The sequence below is a fragment of the Oncorhynchus kisutch genome, unplaced genomic scaffold, assembly GCF_002021735.2.
Source record: "Oncorhynchus kisutch isolate 150728-3 unplaced genomic scaffold, Okis_V2 scaffold956, whole genome shotgun sequence".
In the NCBI taxonomy this organism is placed as follows: Eukaryota; Metazoa; Chordata; class Actinopteri; order Salmoniformes; family Salmonidae; genus Oncorhynchus; species Oncorhynchus kisutch.
In genome coordinates, this window is record NW_022262901.1 from 32,405 (window position 1) to 50,000 (window position 17,596).

The window sequence follows — 17,596 nt, forward strand, 5'->3', positions numbered from 1 at the left end:
GACTATATAGACTTATGTCCATAGAATGAACAGTAATCTATTGTCATAACCAGCTTGCTCTTCGTTACAGAAAGCAGAATGTATAGGTTTATCAAACTAAAACCATTAACCCTAATCTGTAGCCTAACTGATCGATTGGAATGAATCTATTTCATACGGAAAGTGAACGTAGATGAAGGCTAACAAACAAAGTGACGTTTGAAAGATCTATTGATGAGAAAAGTGCTATAGGGAACGTTCGCTCACTGGTCGTTCTAAACACACTTCATCCAGTCATTGGCTTGGGCATCTCATTAACAAGTCAATGGATGATGACCTGCCTTGCCACAAGCCTTGAAGACGCATGTCAATTTCCTTTAATGTTCGCGGCTACTTGTTAAATATGCGTGGTGCGGGAGGGGTATAAAAGCCAAGTTTATCTCAACCCGCAGAGGAATCTGCCATCCAATTTGACCACCATGCGTTCATTAGGCGTTCTAGGTGTAGCGCTACATGCCTCTCTGCTCATACTGCTGACTCAAGGAATTCACAAATCTAGAGATGGAGTTTATCACGGAAAATCACGACGCTTTGCTACAGACCACCGTCCACCTGGATTCCATCACCTGGCACCGAAGTATATGATGCACCTTTACCGGAATTACAAGTCAAATCTTACTCGGCCTATAGACGTAATGGAGAAGGCCATCGCAAAACAAGCAGACACAGTCAAGAGTGTGATGGCAAAAAGTAAGATTATATATTTTTTAAAAGTATATTAGCCTATAGGCCTATTTATTCATTCGTTTAGTAGGGCATATAGGCTACATTCTTGACATTTAGTCTATACTGCCCGAATTGAGTTTAACACAGGATAAAATAATAATAAATATCCTGTTTAGGGCATTTTATAATAGTTTATGGCCTATTGCCTAGCCTCCTCTAAGCCTAGTAAATTCAATGTTGTTTTGCGCTATTGTTTGTTTGCATTATTTTTATTCTTCCAAAAAAGTGAAGAGATAATTTTCTTGATGTGTTTGCGCACCACAGTGGCTGTCAAATCTCTTCGCCAGACGATCTCAAAGCGCTCCAATCCACATTCATTTTGTCGGCCTGAATAACCGTACATGGATCAGCGTGTGAAAAGGCAGGTTTTCAGCCTAATTCTCAAAGCAAACCTCTTTTTTTCTTTAAATGGGAGATGTTGATTAGAAATGTTTCCAGACATGCCTATTCAAATCTGTTGTTAATTCAAATCAACAAGTCCCCTCAGTTCTTTTCACACTTCACTTGATTAGATTAGAGTGATGACCTAGAATACATCTCTGGCCAGAGCGGGATTTTAACTACATCTAGCCTATATATGTTCCACGGACCGCTCGCAACACCACTAAATCTAATTTAACATCACTGCTAGGTGTCATAGTTGTTACCTTTTTGTTTGAATGGAGGATATGCGGAAGCCGAGCTAAGGACGTGTTAAATGATTGGTTTCGATCCGGTGTTTACTTTGAGTGGATTAGTCCTAGCCTCGTCCTCCTGTCGTTGTCGTTGTGTTATCCTTCATCTTCATAGTTTTATTTCCCCAGAGCAAAACAGACCCATAGAGGAATGTAGATGTTTTGGTACAGTACATATAATCAACAAATAGACGATGAATAGCAACAATACATTACATTTGGACAATAGTACAATAGTCTTTAATCTTCTTGATGAATTATGTACCACACCTCCAATGTCTTGTTCTTCTTTGCATCACAATTCATGTCCTAATTCACACATGTTGATGTTGACCCCAGCCGATGGTAGATTCATCCACAAGCTAGTTGCCTAGTTACATTGAAAAACATGGTTGGAATTTCTATTTGCAAACATGCTTTGCCTAGATCTAAAATTGTATTTCTTTAAAAAAATATGAAAACAATATTGAATAATACAAGAATACAAGCATGACTCATTCAGACTACTTAGATGTAACCCAGAAACAACATGCTAAATATTCTGCCTGAATTGCTGTCCAGGATTGAATAGAACATGTGTATTCCTCCTAAATTAACAGTTAGCACATTAGCTCTATGGTTGCTTAAAAGCTCTTTTTACAAGTAAAAACAATTAACAGTAATTATTTGTAATCTATTTTACCCATAGTAGACCATTTAAAGGGGTTTGAAGAAGATGGGTGACATAAAAACAAATATTTGATTATATTTCTATATAGGCCTAATCTTAAAGTACTTAACATTGTATGGTGGCCCAGGTGGATAACTTGGATGTATGTTTGTCTAATAGACATATATGTGAAGTACTTAGTTGACATGAGACCAGTCCCGATGATAATGTTCAAAGAAGTACAAATGTTGAAAAATCGTTTTTTTTTGTGTGTGTTTTTTTTTTCTTCTTTCCAATAGGTTTATTTCACAGACCCCGACGCTGGACTGCAACCTTTGACCTGACCACCTTATTGGCCGACGAACGGATCCAAGCAGCGGAGCTCAGGTTCAGGTTTCCCCGGGCGACGAGGGCTTCCAACATTACCGTGGAGATCTACCATCACCACGACTACCCGTGCAGGCAGACACGGGAGATCTGCCAGGAACACCAGCTGGTGGGATATTTCTCCGTCTCCTCTGTGATTAACTCCTCTCAGCACTGGAAGGTGTACAACCTTACTGATCCTCTGTTGAACTGGCTCGGCCAGGAACACATTTCCAGGAGCTCAATGAAGAGGAGATCACCAAACAAGACAAAGAGAGATGTGTACTTCCCCAACCATGTCCAGTTGGCTGGGTCTACAACACAGCAAAACACTTTCCAGTTGGCTGGGTCTACAACACAGCAGAACCCTGTCCAGTTGGCTGGGTCTACAACACAGCAGAACCCTGTCCAGTTGGCTGGGTCTACAACACAGCAGAACCCTGTCCAGTTGGCTGTGTCTAAAACACGGCAGAATCCTGTCCAGTTAACTGTGTCTAAAACACGGCAGAATCCTGTCCAGTTAACTGTGTCTAAAATACGGGAGAATCAGTGTGTGAGCGACAGAGCCTTACTGGTTGTATTCTCTCATACAGGGTCAGAGGAGGGCTCCCAGGCCAAAGCCAGTCTCCTCCACACGGCCGAACAGTCCAAGTTCCTGTCCACCACCGAGTCCAAGAAGTTCCGCAGGCCGAAGAGACACAGGAAAAAAAGGGGCCACTCAGGCCAGAGGGAACCACCAGACATGAGGGGTCCAGGGGTGTCTAGCGGAAACATTGAGATTGACCCGTCTCTCTGTCGAAGAGTTGAAATGCATGTAGACTTCAATCAGATAGGCTGGGGGTCCTGGATCGTCTTCCCGAAGAAGTATAATGCCTATCGATGTGAGGGGATCTGTCCAAGTCCTTTGGGAGAAGACTTGAACCCAACAAATCATGCTTACATGCAGGTACGTTTCAATGTGATTTTCTATGGGGTTTCTATGGGATTTTCCAAAATGTGTCATAGAATATATTTGTTTTTTATAATTATAATTTTTTTATTTTTGGTTTTCAAATTGATCTTTTCTGTTTTCGTATGTATCTTAACGGTACAAAGCTCATTGGGGCGGCAGGGTGTCCTAGTGGTTAGAGCATTGGACTAGTAACTGGAAGGTTGTGAGTTTAAACCCCTGAGCTGACAAGGTACAAATCTGTCGTTCTGCCCCTAAACACTGTTCCTAGGCCTTCATTGAAAATAAGAATTTGTTCTTAACTGACTTGCCTGGTTAAGTAAAATAAAAATTAGATACTATAGCAATGCTTCATGCCTATTTGAAGTTGTTTGGCCTTTCTTTACTTGCAGATTGCTTCTTGATGCTTTTTTTCCCCTCTAGAGTCTCCTAAAACACTACCACCCTGAGCGGGTCCCCTCGGTGTGCTGCGCCCCCACCAAGATGAGTCCTCTAAGCATGCTGTATTATGAGAATGGAGAAATGCTGCTTCGCCATCACGAGGATATGGTTGTGGATGAATGTGGCTGCCTGTAGCCTCTGTCACAGGCTTGAACCCGACCTTCAGTAAAGACATGGCCGGAGCAAAGCCCGGGGCCGTCTTCTCACAACCGCTTGAGATGGAGACGAGGCTACCACTCGTCTCCTTCGGACGCACGCAACAGAGAGTTCCGGAAACATTACAGTGTATTTTCACTGACAGAACTATTATCCAAGAGTCTGTAACAGATGGTCGGAAACAATAAGAAAGCACTTTGTGTTCTTTTGATTATTGTGACTGTGCACCCCTCAAGCAGTATGGTAGATGTCCTGTATGTTTAGAAAGCCTGGATATATACAGTATGGATTTTCTCTCAGAATGTGACTGATTTTATCTTACTGCTTTTAGGAATCAGTAAGAGGACATGCCATTTCATTATAAGTCATAGGAAATGGCGTTGTTCACCATTTAAGCACTGTTTATACTATAGTATACACCTACTGGGTGTAACGGAACATTGACATTATATTTATTGTAAATAATAATAAAATAAAGCTTGGGTATTTATGTTAATTTATTGCGCTCTCTGTTTTAGGAGGATTTTGTCATAAATATGTTTCATATTGTAAAAATCTTTTGTTAGCTGATTAAAGTGTATGTATTTTGTAGGTAATATTTGTCATGTTATTCATTCATTAGTAACATAACATATGCTTATGACTCTTGTCTATAAAAAAAACACGATATGTACATTCATTAGAATGACCTGTTGTGAATATTCATTCATTAGTAACATAACATATGCTTATGACTCTTGTCTATAAAAAAAACACGATATGTACATTCATTAGAATGACCTGTTGTGAATATTCATTCATTAGTAACATAACATATGCTTATGACTCTTGTCTATAAAAAAACACGATATGTACATTCATTAGAATGACCTGTTGTGAATATTCATTCATTCTAATTCTATGGGTTCTGGAATTCTCTGAGTTGGGCAATGCACCATGCTGAATTGTTGACATATTTACCTGAAACGACCACACTATTATTAGACTGACAAGTGGGGCACCAACAACAACAAAAAACGAATTCCTGACACAAAATAAACAATATAGGTGGATGGAATTTCAGTTTTTAGAATTATCAAAATCTCTAAAAATAAATTCTCTCGAAATCACCAAAAAATACACAACAATAAATGTCCCAAACGTTCAGGAATATAAATACATGTTCCTCACTATAAATAGCCTACTTCTCAAGAACTATATCAGATATTAAGTACAAGGTAATAACTCATGTGTACCTGGTGAGAACGTGCAACAAGGACAATTGGGGGGAAAAAGTACATTCACTAACGGCATCTTCTGGCCTCATTCACCTGGCATCCTATTCACCATGATTGATTTAATGTTGAATGAATAGAGAGTACGTTTCAATACGTGCCCATTGTCTTCACGTCCATTGACAAAGCAAAAAATAGTTGACCAATCAGGGTTTTTCCAGAATAGTGGCTGCGGCAGGACAACTCTGTCATTACACAGCGGGCTAAGTCCTAACCAGGATCCTAAGGTAGGTCAAACTCTGAACTTCGATTTTTATACTGTTATAACTCAACTATCAGTTGATCTAGTCGTATATGTGCTATTAGTGCTGAGACACTACACTGTGATGACACAACTTGATACAACCTAACACCCGTTACAGACAGATATTTATACAGATCAATCCTGCGTAAGACATGGGCAGAATTTAAATCTGTAGTCCTTCGCAGTTATCTCTCTGAAACTTCCTTGTGCGCCTATGACTCTCGTCAACACGGTAGCTTGTACTGTAGAAGCAATATAACTATTGATGGCAACAAGAGGCTAAAATAGTGTCTTTAAACTCAAATTGCGCACAAAAACAAACCATTTTGAAGTATTGGACTGATTTTAACAATAATGTCAGAACAGGTCATCTGAAAAGTACATCGATCGACTTTAGCCCAGTGTATCCTCTCTGGTTAAAAATAGTCTCTCGCCAAATTTGACGGTGGTTATTTGAAAATGAATGGATTTGATTGGACGGAGCCTTGAACTGACTTGCTAACATTTTCAGCTGTCAACCACAGTTAAAGTTTAAGGGTAGGTTGATCCACCTTCCGTCATACAGTATATGCTGATTCTATTGTACAAATCTATTATACAGATCTCCACCCGGACGTCGTTTGTGGAATTATGAGTAGGCTACATTAGAAAACTAGCAATTTAGCTATTACTACGAATTAAGCTCGCTTTAATAGCTAACTAACTGTTGTAGCTCGCCTATAACTTGACGGGGGACAGGTGATCAAGTTATTCATGTGATTTTGTGTGAACTTTGTGAAGAGGACAATGCTGCAGCAATGGCTAACATTGAACAAGATGCATTGTAACATTCTAATGTATTGTACAATAGAGAATCCTTGACACAAAATTGCAACTAGCAATCTTGTATGCATGACCTGGTAACATGCTAAAAATAGCTAATTACCAAAATTGCATGAAAAAACAACAACCATGATAATTAACCTGATGAATTAATACTATTTTAATATGCCAAAGAAAATTGACTTGAAAATGCCTGGTTAAAATGTATATCTGAAGTATTACACCGACCTCTCCCCATCTCTACCCCAGGTGAGATTCGTAGACCTAGTATAATGGCAGAGGCTGTGGCCAATGTTGCCCGGAGGGTCAATGCAACCGTGGAGGAAGAGAAAGATACTCTGGGTAAGTACATTAAATCCTTTAATTTAATTGATGTCTTCCTTATTATTCTACAATGTAGAAAATAGTTTTAAAAAATACACCTACTCATTCAAGGGTTTTTCTTTATTTGTACTATTTTCTACATAGTAGAATAATAGTGAAGACATCAACACTATGAAATAACACATATGGAATCATGTAGTAACCAAAGAAGTGTTAAACAAATTCAAAATATATTTTAGATTTTAGTCTCTTCGAAGTAGCCACCATTTGCCTTGATGACAGCTTTGCACACTCTTGGCATTCTCTCAACCATCTTCACAAGGAATGCTTGTTTAACACTTTTTTTGGTTACTACATGATTCCATATGTGTTATTTCATAGTTTTGATGTCTTCACTATTATTCTACAATGTAGAACATAGTACAAAAAATCAAGAAAAACTCTTGAAAGAGTAGGTGTGTCCAAACCTTTGACTGGTACGGTATATTATCATTTTTTGTCTTAATTTTCATTGCCGGTCATAAAAGACTGTAAAAACACCAGTAAATCAGCTCCAAGTGATTTTAAACGAAGAAATCTGTTCCCAAGTATTCCAACGCATAGAAAATCAAATCAAATCAAATGTATTTATATAGCCCTTTGTACATCAGCTGAAATCTCAAAGTGCTGTACAGAAACCCAGCCTAAAACCCCAAACAGCAAGCAATGCAGGTGTAGAAGCACGGTGGCTACGAAAAACTCCCTAGAAAGGCCAAAACCTAGGAAGAAACCTAGAGAGGAACCAGGCTATGTGGGGTGGCCAGTCCTCTTCTGGCTGTGCCGGGTGGAGATTATAACAGAACATGGCCAAGATGTTCAAATGTTCATAAATGACCAGCAGGGTCGTATAATAATAAGGCAGAACAGTTGAAACTGGAGCAGCAGCACAGTCAGATAGTAGAAAGATACGTGATCGTAAACAAATGTAAACAAGGTTTGAAAGGATGATGTTTTAGTCAAACATTATATCTGTTTAGGCTTCTTGCGGTCAATTTGCATTCTACAAATTATTTGTAATTATGTTCCGGCCCCACCCGACCATCCACTCCAGGAGAAATCAGCCTGCAGTTGAATGTAGTTGATGATCCCTGATCTACAAGTATATCCAGGTTGTTGAGTCTTACTACTTTCGGCCAGCAGATGGCAGTAATGTGTTACCTAAAGCTCTCTCCTTCCAAGGATGATATTATGTTGTCCTCTCAGCCTGACTAGTTCTTGTGAACTTAATTGCATATTTGACATAAGAACCAGAGGGTTGCGGTGATGTTAGATTTGAGCAAGGTATTTTTATCTATTTTTTAACCATTATTTAACTATTTTTCTGTTCTTATAAGAATTTGTTCTTAACATTATTTAAGAACAAATTCTTATATTCAATGACGGCCTAGGAACAGTGGGTTAATTGCCTGTTCAGGGGCAGAGCGACAGATTTGTACCTTGTCAGCTCGGGGATTTGAACTTGCAACCTTCCGGTTACTAGCCTAACGCCACTAGGCTACCTTGCCGCGCCCTGACCTGAGTATTCTTTGTTTTCTTTATATATTTTGGTTAGGTCAGGGTGTGACGAGGGTAGTATGTGTGTTTTTGTCTCATCTAGGGTTTTTGTACTGTCTAGGGGTTTTGTTGGTTTATGGGGTTGTTTACGTTCTAGGGTTATTTTGTGGGTTATTGTCTATGTGATGTTGCGTGTTGATAGCGGTCAGTGTTGATAGCGCTCAGTGTTGATAGCGCTCAGTGTTGATAGCGCTCAGTGTTGATAGCGCTTAGCGCTCAGTGTTGATAGCGCTCAGTGTTGATAGCGCTCAGTGTTGATAGCGGTCAGTGTTGATAGCGCTCAGTGTTGATAGCGGTCAGTGTTGATAGCGCTCAGTGTTGATAGCGGTCAGTGTTGATAGCGCTCAGTGTTGATAGCGCTCAGTGTTGATAGCGCTCAGTGTTGATAGCGCTCAGTGTTGATAGCGCTCAGTGTTGATAGCGGTCACGTTCTTTTTGTAAGTTTGTTTTTGTGGTCTTTCGTCTTTACATTAAAAGATGTATTCACATCACGCTGCACTTTGGTCTCCTCACTGCGACGATCGTGACAGACTGTAAAGTTTATTTTGAAATAACCTCTTCAATATAACACTAATCTTCTTCAGCTCTAAGCCATGCTTTCCCATTAATGCATCCCAAATACCACCCTATTCCCTATGTAGTACACTACTTTTGAACAGAGCCCTATGGGCCCTGGTCAAAAGTAGTGCACTAAATAGGGAATAGGGTGCCATTTGGGATGTAACCATGGCCATTCCTAATTGTTATCCTTTATTTCTTTAGATCTGTCAAACTGCAAACTGATCAGTTTCCCAGATGGTGTATTCAGGGTCCTCAACAGCGTTGCAGAGAAGATACACATCGTCACGTTGGCTGACAATGAGATGAAGGGAGTTACTAGCAAATTTTTCAAAACCTTCGCTCAATTGAGAGGTAGCTATGCATACATACTCTCCCACCCCCTAACTTAACATGTTTTAGTGGAGGGGCCTTTTATAAAACACTATCACAAGTTATCAGATTGATAGCTTTAAATCCTTTATCTTTAAGGTAGCACACATCTTTGTATAGCAGCCTAACAGTAGCCTGGGGCCAGTATAGCAGCCTAACAGTAGCCTGGGGCCAGTATAGCAGCCTAACAGTAGCCTGGGGCCAGTATAGCAGCCTAACAGTAGCCTGGGGCCAGTATAGCAGCCTAACAGTAGCCTGGGGCCAGTATAGCAGCCTAACAGTAGCCTGGGGCCAGTATAGCAGCCTAACAGTAGCCTGGGGCCAGTATAGCAGCCTAACAGTAGCCTGGGGCCAGTATAGCAGCCTAACAGTAGCCTGGGGCCAGTATAGCAGCCTAACAGTAGCCTGGGGCCAGTATAGCAGCCTAACAGTAGCCTGGGGCCAGTATAGCAGCCTAACAGTAGCCTGGGGCCAGTATAGCAGCCTAACAGTAGCCTGGGGCCAGTATAGCAGCCTAACAGTAGCCTGGGGCCAGTATAGCAGCCTAACAGTAGCCTGGGGCCAGTATAGCAGCCTAACAGTAGCCTGGGGCCAGTATAGCAGCCTAACAGTAGCCTGGGGCCAGTATAGCAGCCTAACAGTAGCCTGGGGCCAGTATAGCAGCCTAACAGTAGCCTGGGGCCAGTATAGCAGCCTAACAGTAGCCTGGGGCCAGTATAGCAGCCTAACAGTAGCCTGGGGCCAGTATAGCAGCCTAACACTAGCCTGGGGCCAGCATAGCAGCCTAACAGTAGCCTGGGGCCAGTATAGCAGCCTAACAGTAGCCTGGGGCCAGTATAGCAGCCTAACAGTAGCCTGGGGCCAGTATAGCAGCCTAACAGTAGCCTGGGGCCAGTATAGCAGCCTAACAGTAGCCTGGGGCCAGTATAGCAGCCTAACAGTAGCCTGGGGCCAGTATAGCAGCCTAACAGTAGCCTGGGGCCAGTATAGCAGCCTAACAGTAGCCTGGGGCCAGTATAGCAGCCTAACAGTAGCCTGGGGCCAGTATAGCAGCCTAACACTAGCCTGGGGCCAGCATAGCAGCCTAACAGTAGCCTGGGGCCAGTATAGCAGCCTAACAGTAGCCTGGGGCCAGTATAGCAGCCTAACAGTAGCCTGGGGCCAGTATAGCAGCCTAACAGTAGCCTGGGGCCAGTATAGCAGCCTAACAGTAGCCTGGGGCCAGTATAGCAGCCTAACAGTAGCCTGGGGCCAGTATAGCAGCCTAACAGTAGCCTGGGGCCAGTATAGCAGCCTAACAGTAGCCTGGGGCCAGCATAGCAGCCTAACACTATCCTGGGGCCAGCATAGCAGCCGAACACTAGCCTGGGGCCAGTATAGCAGCCTAACAGTAGCCTTGTGGCCAGTCTGTTTCTGTTCACTTGCCAGCACCTTATGGTGATTTAGCAGTATTTTCCAATATCTTTTCAGAACTGGACTTGCACGGCAATGTGATCACTAAACTGCCAGATGTAGTTGGCGAGCTGGAACATCTGACCAGTATCAACTTGGCCAACAACAAGTTGTCTGTCTTCCCCGAGAGACTGACGGAGATCCAGTCACTGGAAAGAATCAACCTGGAAGGGAATGACATCACTGGTAAGATGGAGTCACTGCTGCGTTCCCATTCTCTACCCTTCTTCCGTCTTCCGAGGATTTAAATGCATTGGATTGGTGTTAGAATTGGCTGGAGGAAGTTTATACATTTGGATTGGTGTTAGAATTGGATGGAGGAAGTTAATAATGGGGCGGCAGGGTAGCCTAGTGGTTAGAGAGTTGGACTAGTAACCGGAAGGTTGCAAGTTCAAACCACCGAGCCGACAAGGTACAAATCTGTCGTTCTGCCCCTGAACAGGCAGTTAACCCACTGTTCCTAGGCCGTCATTGAAAATAAGAATTTGTTCTTAACTGACTTGCCTAGTTAAATAAAGGTTAAATAAAATAAAATACCATTAGATTGGTGTTAGAATTGGCTGGAAGAAGTTAATACCATTAGATTGGTGTTAGAATTGACTGGAGGAAGTTAATACCATTAGATTGGTGTTAGAATTGGATAGAGGAAGTTAATACCATTGGATTGGTGTTAGAATTGGATGGAGGAAGTTAATACTGTTGGATTGGTGTTAGAATTGACTGGAGGAAGTTAATACCATTAGATTGGTGTTAGAATTGGCTGGAGGAAGTTAATACCATTAGATTGGTGTTAGAATTGGATAGAGGAAGTTAATACCATTAAATTGGTGTTAGAATTGACTGGAGGAAGTTAATACCATTAGATTGGTGTTAGAATTGGATAGAGGAAGTTAATACCATTAGATTGGTGTTAGAATTGGCTGGAGGAAGTTAATACCGTTGTTTTATCCGTGAGAGAAAGTGAGTAAGTGCAGAGAAGTAGGAGAAGTGTGGAGAATCAGGAACCAGCCATAATGACGCCTTTAGTTCATTGGCTCTTTCTCAAATGTCAAAAAAAAAGTGTCTTCTCCTCATCTCTCCCACAGACGTCCCCATGGAAAAGTTGCAGGCCATGCCAGCTCTGAAGTGTATCAACCTGAAGTCAAATCCTTTGGACAACAACTTGTTAACTGCCATTCAACAATTTCCTCAAACATTTGAAATTCAAACTACAAAAGACAACTAAGACCTTGTCTTCTAAGATGGACAGTTTATCCACACCTAGAGACAATGAGGATTGCATGCTGTGCCTTCAGACTTTTTCAATAGTACAATTAGAGATTCAGAGATTCAATTGTTTGGCCTGTATTTCATAACATTTTTTTCCCCCATCATGTTTGCTGTAATGGACCTATCAAACTTGAGGCCTCTCCAGACCAGGACATGTGAGCGACTACTATAGTTTCTGCCAGTACTGAAAGTCCATTTGAGTTGGGCACAGTTCAGAGATGACTAGATGTTGCTGTTTACACTTTTGCGGTAGCCTTTCCAGAGTGCACCAAGAGCTACACCTAGTACATAGTCCTTATTAACAATGGGCTGTTTTCATCATCAAAGGAATTGCCATTTAAGTGCTGCGTCTTAAAAAAAAAAATGTATCTTCAACCTGGAGAGATGCTGTCCCTCCTTGTGTAGAGGACAACTAAATCAATCCTAATTGGAGAGATGCTGTCCCTCCTTGTGTAGAGGACAACTAAATCAATCCTAATTGGAGAGATGCTGTCCCTCCTTGTGTAGAGGACAACTAAATCAATCCTAATTGGAGAGATGCTGTCCCTCCTTGTGTAGAGGACAACTAAAATCAATCCTAATTGGAGAGATGCTGTCCCTCCTGGTGTAGAGGACAACTAAAATCAATCCTAATTGGAGAGATGCTGTCCCTCCTTGTGTAGAGGACAACTAAATCAATCCTAATTGGAGAGATGCTGTCCCTCTTTGTGTAGAGGACAACTAAATCAATCCTAATTGGAGAGATGCTGTCCCTCCTTGTGTAGAGGACAACTAAATCAATCCTAATTGGAGAGATGCTGTCCCTCCTTGTGTAGAAGACAACTAAATCAATCCTAATTGGAGAGATGCTGTCCCTCCTTGTGTAGAGGACAACTAAAATCAATCCTAATTGGAGAGATGCTGTCCCTCCTTGTGTAGAGGACAACTAAATCAATCCTAATTGGAGAGATGCTGTCCCTCCTGGTGTAGAGGACAACTAAATCAATCCTAATTGGAGAGATGCTGTCCCTCCTTGTGTAGAGGACAACTAAATCAATCCTAATTGGAGAGATGCTGTCCCTCCTTGTGTAGAGGACAACTAAATCAATCCTAATTGGAGAGATGCTGTCCCTCCTGGTGTAGAGGACAACTAAATCAATCCTAATTGGAGAGATGCTGTCCCTCCTTGTGTAGAGGACAACTAAATCAATCAGACTGAGTTCACTGGCGTCACCCACTTTGTAGCTTCACATGTGAATGGACTGACTTTACTCATTTAGAAAACACTGAATAAATATTTTTATTCCAAATTTGTATTTGATCAGCTCCTTGGATTAATTTGCTTGCTAAATGTAGTCTATATAGTTTGGTTGATTGTTACACGACCCGTTGTGTGGAAATGTAAAAAAACAAATGTTTTTAATTAAAGTTGGAGAAATTCCTAAGAAGGATGATGAACCAAGGCCAAATTCAAGGTAAGGAGTTGAGACCAGATAGCCCACCAGATAGGTAGATAACTGCATAACAAATGATGTGCATGAAGACTAAGTTATTATCTGTTTTCAGAGCATGAATACCAGGTTCTGTTTTCAGAGCATGAATACCAGGTTCTGTTTTCAGAGCATGAATACCAGGTTCTGTTTTCAGAGCATGAATACCAGGTTCTGTTTTCAGAGCATGAATACCAGGTTCTGTTTTCAGAGCATGAATACCAGGTTCTGTTTTCAGAGCATGAATACCAGGTTCTGTTTTCAGAGCATGAATACCAGGTTCTGTTTTCAGAGCATGAATACCAGGTTCTGTTTTCAGAGCATGAATACCAGGTTCTGTTTTCAGAGCATGAATACCAGGTTCTGTTTTCAGAGCATGAATACCAGGTTCTGTTTTCAGAGCATGAATAAGTGTATGATATTTATTTGATTTGCATTTGCAGTCTGTAAGATTGCCCTAAAGCACCATGGGTCTCTGGTCAAAAGCAGTGCACTATTTAGGGAATAGGGTGCCATTTGGGACCTACACAGGTGGTGAAAGGTCATGCCATGGACATAAGACTTAAGCATGGTCTTAATTGGTCGAACTCTAACCACCAGTCAGCTCCATCTGTTTCAGTTGGAATGAAGAGGGACTCAAAAAGTCCTGACATTTAGGCCAGCGGACGCTGTTATATTGTATATCTACTACATTATGGAGGGAACTGGTGTCACGTTCTGGCCTTAGTTCTTTTGTTATGTCTTTGTTTTATGTTGTCTATGTTCCTTGTTCTATGTTTTGGGATTTCTGTGTTTGGCCTGGTATGGTTCTCAATCAGAGGCAGCTGTCAATCGTTGTCCCTGATTGAGAACCATATTATAATGGTCTTAATTGGACTACCCTAAATAAATAAAATTGAGACCATGGTTGTCACGTTCTGACCTTAGATATTTTATTTATGTCTTTGTTTTAGTATGGTCAGAGCGTGAGTTGGGTGGGTTGTCTATGTTCCTTGTTCTATGTTATGGGATTTCTGTGTTTAGCCTGGTATGGTTCTCAATCAGAGGCAGCTGTCAATCGTTGTCTCTGATCGAGAACCATACTTAGGTAGCCTGGTTTCACTTTTGAGTTGTGTGTGATGGTTTTCTGTTTTGTGTCTACACCAGACAGGACTGTTTCGTTTCGTTCATTCTCCGTTGTTATTTTGTTTATTGTTCTTATGATAATAAATTATCAATATGGACAACTACCACGCTGCATTTTGGTCCTCCTCTCCTTCTACCAACAACGGCCGTTACAACTGGGCATCAAAACACATACCAAGCAAGGACTGTAATGTGTTGTATTTAGACTAGCCTCTGATCTAGTTGTCTTATACAGCAGTAGGGATCAGGGACTTACAAGGAAGTGGTAGGACTATACAGCAGAGAGATTAGGTTAGGCTACCAAGGACCAATTATAGCTTTCTCAAAGTCTAAATTCACCCGCGTACTGTGCTATATTTAACTGTGCAGTTATTGTAACATTGAAGGTAGTTCCTTGTTCACCAACTAACACAGAGCCTTATAGACTTGCCCCCCCCCCCACTTCTGTTGTCACACACAGACACACACACACGCACAGACACACAGATCAAGCCTGACGTCACCAACCCCATGCGTTGCCATGGCCATAAGAGGAGCACATGCCTCCTGCTCACACTCTTCTTCACACTCCAACCTACGGTCTTAACCTACTAGTTAACCTGCATGACGAGGAGATGGGCTTCCCATTGTCTACTCCTACAGGCAGTACAGGAAGTACGCCCACTAGCAGCAGTACCAAGAAGCAGACTGAACAAAATAAGGCAGTAGACATGAGCTTCACCATCGAGGAGAGGGGCAAGCCCAACACACTGGACTACAGGGTGTTCTTCAGTGAGTGACCAGCTCTTTCAATACTGTATAGTTTGGTGTATATATATATATATATATGGAGCTAAAGACATTAGACTGTAGTTGCGTCTAGCTCGGTACGTAATGAACTAGCTTAGTGGTGGTAGCTACACAGCTTGACATGTACACACTACAGTATGTCTCTCATGCTACAGTATAGGGATCTACAGTATGGCTCTCATGCTACAGTATAGGGATCTACAGTATGGCTCTCATGCTACAGTATAGGCATCTACAGTATGTCTCTCATGCTACAGTATAGGGATCTACAGTATGGCTCTCATGCTACAGTATAGAGATCTACAGTATGTCTCTCATGCTACAGTATAGGGATCTACAGTATGTCTCTCATACTACAGTATATGCATCTACAGTATGTCTCTCATGCTACAGTATAGGAATCTACAGTATGGCTCTCATGCTACAGTATAGGCATCTACAGTATGTCTCTCATGCTACAGTATAGGCATCTACAGTATGTCTCTCATGCTACAGTATAGGGATCTACAGTATGTATCTCATGCTACAGTATAGGGATCTACAGTATGTCTCTCATGCTACAGTATAGGGATCTACAGTATGTCTCTCATGCTACAGTATAGGGATCTACAGTATGTCTCTCGTGCTACAGTATAGGGATCTACAGTATGTCTCTCATGCTACAGTATAGGCACCTACAATAGGCATCTACAGTATGTCTCTCATGCTACAGTATAGGCACCTACAGTATGTCTCTCATGCTACAGTATAGGCATCTACAGTATGTCTCTCATGCTACAGTATAGGCACCTACAATAGGCATCTACAGTATGTCTCTCATGCTACAGTATAGGCACCTACAGTATGTCTCTCATGCTACAGTAAGGGGATCTACAGTATGTCTCTCGTGCTACAGTATAGGGATCTACAGTATGTCTCTCATGCTACAGTATAGGCACCTACAATAGGCATCTACAGTATGTCTCTCATGCTACACTATAGGCATCTACAGTATGTCTCTCATGCTACGGTATAGGCACCTACAATAGGCATCTACAGTATGTCTCTCATGCTACACTATAGGCATCTACAGTATGTCTCTCGTGCTACAGTATAGGGATCTACAGTATGTCTCTCATGGTGCAGTATAGGCACCTACAATAGGCATCTACAGTATGTCTCTCATGCTACAGTATAGGCACCTACAATAGGCATCTACAGTATGTCTGTATGTGAGTTGATGAGTTCCATGTTGGTGTAAGTCCCCCACGTTATTGTTCATTAATAATCAGGTCGTTTGAAGTTACAGCAATGCATTAGTACAGTAGAATGTTTCTGATATACCGTGCATTCATCACTGTCTCTCTACACAGGAAATACTGAGGGAAAATACGTCTCTCCATTCCATGACATACCAATTTATGCAGATGAAGCTCAGGTGTGTGTGTGTGTGTGTGTGTGTGTGTGTGTGTGTGTGTGTGTGTGTGTGTGTGTGTGTGTGTGTGTGATTAATCAACAATCATTATTTAATTGTGTTTTTCAACATTAATGTGGTGATATCTGAAACATTGGTGTTAACCTCTTGGTTATTTCCTCCAACAGAACATCTTCCATGCTGTTGTTGAGGTACCCAGATGGACCAACGCAAAGATGGAGGTTTGTTTCACTACTTGTCTTGGCACCTTGAAAGAAGCTCTGCTGAGACAGAGGTGAAGTTCTCGTTCCACTCCAATTAGAATGAGCAGTATGGTTTTATGCTTATAGTTTATTCAGTATTCTAATGCAAACGCATAGTAAACAGGTACAGAGTCATCCGTCACTTAATATCTCCGTTCGTTGTTTCAGGTGAATGTTGTATTGTTTTCCTCAGATTGCCACCAAAGACCCTCTAAATCCATTGAAGCAAGACATCAAGAAGGGGAACCTTCGTTATGTGGCCAACGTGTTTCCACACAAAGGATACATCTGGAATTATGGAGCCATCCCTCAGGCAAGTTAACCAGGGGTGGACCATCTCCCTCAGGCAAGTTAACCAGGGGTGGACCATCTCCCTCAGGCAAGTTAACCAGGGGTGGACCATCTCCCTCAGGCAAGTTAACCAGGGGTGGACCATCTCCCTCAGGCAAGTTAACCAGGGGTGGACCATCTCCCTCAGGCAAGTTAACCAGGGGTGGACCATCTCCCTCAGGCAAGTTAACCAGGGGTGGACCATCTCCCTCAGGCAAGTTAACCAGGGGTGGACCATCTCCCTCAGGCAAGTTAACCAGGGGTGGACCATCTCCCTCAGGCAAGTTAACCAGGGGTGGACCATCTCTCCCTAGAATAG

The 17,596-nt window shown here is 41.9% G+C and overlaps 2 protein-coding genes and 1 pseudogene across 5 annotated transcripts; all 3 read left to right on the forward strand.

Moving 5' to 3' along the window:
• The first annotated feature begins 438 nt into the window (after nt 1-438).
• Nucleotides 439-4,432, forward strand: LOC116363649 (nodal homolog 2-A). Its single transcript, XM_031817212.1, has 3 exons — nt 439-729; nt 2,388-3,400; nt 3,827-4,432. The coding sequence occupies exons 1-3, from the start codon at nt 459-461 to the stop codon at nt 3,977-3,979; spliced, it is 1,437 nt and encodes a 478-aa protein (XP_031673072.1). The 5' UTR covers nt 439-458; the 3' UTR covers nt 3,980-4,432.
• A 795-nt stretch (nt 4,433-5,227) lies between these two features.
• LOC109876690 (leucine-rich repeat-containing protein 20) lies at nt 5,228-13,201 on the forward strand. Of its 4 annotated transcripts, none has more exons than XM_031817216.1 (5): nt 5,228-5,501; nt 6,590-6,682; nt 9,020-9,169; nt 10,658-10,825; nt 11,725-13,201. In XM_031817216.1, the coding sequence occupies exons 2-5, from the start codon at nt 6,613-6,615 to the stop codon at nt 11,862-11,864; spliced, it is 528 nt and encodes a 175-aa protein (XP_031673076.1). In that variant the 5' UTR covers nt 5,228-5,501; nt 6,590-6,612; the 3' UTR covers nt 11,865-13,201. The 4 variants fall into 4 exon arrangements, with proteins under 4 accessions (XP_031673076.1, XP_031673074.1, XP_031673073.1 ...); XM_031817214.1 differs by lacking the exon at nt 5,228-5,501 and adding an exon at nt 5,740-6,055; XM_031817213.1 differs by lacking the exon at nt 5,228-5,501 and adding an exon at nt 6,055-6,152.
• A 1,794-nt stretch (nt 13,202-14,995) lies between these two features.
• The window catches only part of LOC116363647 (inorganic pyrophosphatase-like), a 10,911-nt pseudogene continuing 8,310 nt past the window's right edge, over nt 14,996-17,596 (forward strand).

What these genes read in the sequence shown, in the direction of transcription:
- LOC109876690 (XM_031817213.1), top strand. An exon ending in GGAAGAGAAAGATACTCTGG is followed by an intron (nt 6,683 to 9,019) that starts GTAAGTACATTA and finishes TTATTTCTTTAG; the next exon opens with ATCTGTCAAACTGCAAACTG. An exon ending in GGAAGGGAATGACATCACTG is followed by an intron (nt 10,826 to 11,724) that starts GTAAGATGGAGT and finishes TCTCTCCCACAG; the next exon opens with ACGTCCCCATGGAAAAGTTG.
- LOC116363649 (XM_031817212.1), top strand. Translation starts at nt 459, where the DNA reads ATGCGTTCATTAGGCGTTCTAGGTGTAGCGCTACATGCCTCTCTGCTC. An exon ending in CAAGAGTGTGATGGCAAAAA is followed by an intron (nt 730 to 2,387) that starts GTAAGATTATAT and finishes TCTTTCCAATAG; the next exon opens with GTTTATTTCACAGACCCCGA. An exon ending in CAAATCATGCTTACATGCAG is followed by an intron (nt 3,401 to 3,826) that starts GTACGTTTCAAT and finishes TTTCCCCTCTAG; the next exon opens with AGTCTCCTAAAACACTACCA.